Here is a 2,982-nt window from a genome sequence, read left to right as displayed (position 1 = left end):
AAATAAATTCCAGCGAAAATGTACAAATATTTATATTGCTTCAGTAAATACCAAGAAGGTTTCTACAGGCATTAAGAATATGGCAATTAAAAAACATAGATGATACCTTAGTCTGCTACAATGATACGATGAAACACAAATATTTATATCTATTTATTTTAAAATAAAACATAAAAAAGTGGCATAAAAATCTAGCTATCTGTGCTAACGCGGGCCGCAATTTATTATTATACTTGAAAGTAATACTTATTTTTGAAGCGTGACTATACCAAACTGCTCACTCTTGTCGTTTATCCATGCCTTCTTGACGACTGCGCCAGAATCTCTGTTGGTGGCGGGGACCGACACAACGTCCATCACAGTGGAGTAGTCATTATCCGAGCTGATCCGCCACCCGGGCATCCTCAAACAGGCCCAAGACGAGCTGGACGCCGTCGTCGGCCGCGGCAGGCTGGTCTCCGAGTCCGACCTCCCGCGCCTCACCTTCCTCAGCGCCGTCGTCAAGGAGACGTTCCGCCTCCACCCGGTGACGCCGCTCCCGCTGCCCCGCGTCGCCGCCGTGGACTGCGAGGTCGCCGGGTACCGCGTCCCCAGGGGCTTTGGAGCTGCTCGTGAACGTGTGGGGCATCGCCCGCGACCCGGCCGTGTGACCCGACCCGCTAGCGTTCTCGCCGTCAATGTTCCTCCCCGGCGGGTCGCACGCCGGCGTAGGCGTCGGAGGAGGCAGCGACTACGGGTTCATCCCGTTCGGCGCCGGCCGGAGGGTGTGCGCCGGCCTCGGCTGGGGCGTGTGCATGGTGACGCTCGCCTGCGCCACCCTGGCGCGATCTGAAAGTTGAGGTGAGGGGGCGAACTTGGCCCTCGATGCAAAACTGAGGAACCTATTTTGCCTAAATAAAATAGTGGCGTGTTTATGCTCTAACGTGGGCACGGCAGTTCTTGTGTACCTTCCTCACTATATTTAAATGAAGATTCTGCTAAATATTTCTTAGTAATGCAATAGTGTATGGGCTTGCGTTTATAAATTTATAATTTCTCACATGCACCCGTACATTTGTTTCAGTTAGGATGGCTAATAGTTACATGAAAAATCGTATCCCGTTGTAACTGCATGTAGTGCTAAATGTGTAAGGTGATCAATTGAACGCTTGCCACAGCGTTCATGTCCCTGTTGGTGCCAAAAAAAAAATCCATGGACATTAGTTGCTCATAACATTTTTCTTCAGTTTGCTGAGCTGGAGGAATACACACATGCGTGCAGAAGGGAGATCATTCGTCGATTCTTGCATCAGTAACTTGATTACACCACTCTAGTTCTCTTACATATCGGGCGTCTACAGTATGGGTCGTTTATCTGGTTTCTTTGCCCTGCTCAGTTCAGGAAGCAGAACAATGAATGGCAAGGGCACAGCAGTACTGTACAGCACAGATGGTGGGCATGTGAATTGCAGAGTATTTGTCACATGAAAGTAGCCAAAACGAGCAAGGCCAGCCTAGTTTCCCAGCAGGATGGAAGAGCAAAACAACATATACACCAGTAGCTCGAGCAAGAGAAAAACAAGCTCCAGCAAGAATTGGCAAAGGAATGACTTTGGGTTCAATCAGAAGAACAATCGATTGCTCGACATGCTTTCGTTTTGGTTGGCAGCCAAGACGATTGCCATAGCATCTGAACGAGGAAGCACTCAGCACTGAAACCGCCAATGTCATGTGACGAGGTAGATCGGGCCGAAGGCCTCCCTCTTCACGCCGTAGTTCACCTGGTCAAGCTGCATGTAGCAAGGCAGCTCGTCGTCTTCATCAGCAGCGCCGGAAGACACCGCTGCCGCCGCGGCGAAGCAATCTGCCGCCGTCCGCCGGATAACGCGGACGAGATTGCTACATTCTTGGAGCACTGGGCTGAACGAGCGCTTCTGGTTCCTCCTCTGCTTGAAGCCAGTCGCTGCCTTGGTTTCTGACTTCTTGTGCTTCATCTTGTTGTTGAACATTGACAGGAACGTGAGGTACTTCTTCCATGTCTTCTTCTTTGTAGGGGCATGGCGCCCTGATGAGCCGTTGCTCTGTCCTTGCTTCCTTTGATGATTCGCTTCTCCTGTGATCTGAGGAGGCACGAGAATGCATCAAAGTTCAGAAGTGAGATGGAGCATGAAAATTTGTAGAAACAAAAGATGGCTTTGGTTCAGGTTTGACGAAGATGGTGAACAAGTGCACGGGAAAAAAAATGCCCTGTAAATCTACACAACTTCTGAAATCTGAAAGAGTTCACTGAATGGTCACCTTGGATTGGTCGTGGCGGGGATCATTAGTAGCCCTCCCGCAACCACTCTTCTTCTTCATCTTCACCCGCAGAAAAGAAAAATCACCAAGGCTACTTGGAGCGAAGGACAGGCCAAGGCATTGGCAATGGATCACCAAGTATTTAGAGCAGGTACAATAAGAGGCGAATCGACCGCCATGTCAGCCTGGTAGGTGAGGTGGAGGTGAGAGAAGTGCGAGCTTGTCGCTGCTGCCGTCGACCAGCTGAACACGCGCTCCAAGGCTCTCATCCCACCTGCTACGGCTCACAGCATGCAAGTGACGAAGAAAATGATAATAAATATTCTGTGTTTGAGCAAATGAAGAGCTAAAATGTTGTACCATTTAGTCTCTAAAGATGACGTGGATCGTCTAATGGCCAAGTGCTTGTCTCAACTACTTCCTCCATTCCAAAATGTATGATAGTAATTTTACTATGAACTTAAATATAGAGTTTTGTCTAGATATATAGTAAAATCTATGTATTCTGAAAAATTAAAACGATCTACATTTTGGATGGAGAAGTGTTAACCATGCTCTTAGTAGCTGCCGCAGCGCATTGGCAGCAAATGGCTCAGGTAGTCAGTGGCTGCTGGCAGATGGGCTACTGTCCGGCTGACTGCAGCTGCAGGGCAGGCTGAACTGGAAAAGGCCTGGTCCCAGTAAATATGAAGCCTGCCATTAAGA

The 2,982-nt window shown here is 48.9% G+C and overlaps 1 protein-coding gene across 1 annotated transcript; it reads right to left on the bottom strand.

The window, feature by feature from the left end:
* Nucleotides 1–1,281: 1,281 nt before the first annotated feature.
* On the bottom strand, nt 1,282–2,526 carry LOC117840310 (uncharacterized). Its single transcript, XM_034720803.2, has 2 exons — nt 2,278–2,526; nt 1,282–2,099 (listed from the first exon to the last, which is right to left on the bottom strand). The coding sequence occupies exons 1-2, from the start codon at nt 2,335–2,337 to the stop codon at nt 1,707–1,709; spliced, it is 453 nt and encodes a 150-aa protein (XP_034576694.1). The 5' UTR covers nt 2,338–2,526; the 3' UTR covers nt 1,282–1,706.
* Between the last annotated feature and the right edge of the window lie 456 nt (nt 2,527–2,982).

Source organism: Setaria viridis, chromosome 9, assembly GCF_005286985.2.
Source record: "Setaria viridis chromosome 9, Setaria_viridis_v4.0, whole genome shotgun sequence".
In the NCBI taxonomy this organism is placed as follows: domain Eukaryota; kingdom Viridiplantae; phylum Streptophyta; class Magnoliopsida; order Poales; family Poaceae; genus Setaria; species Setaria viridis.
This window is presented reverse-complemented; position numbering and strand designations above follow the sequence as displayed.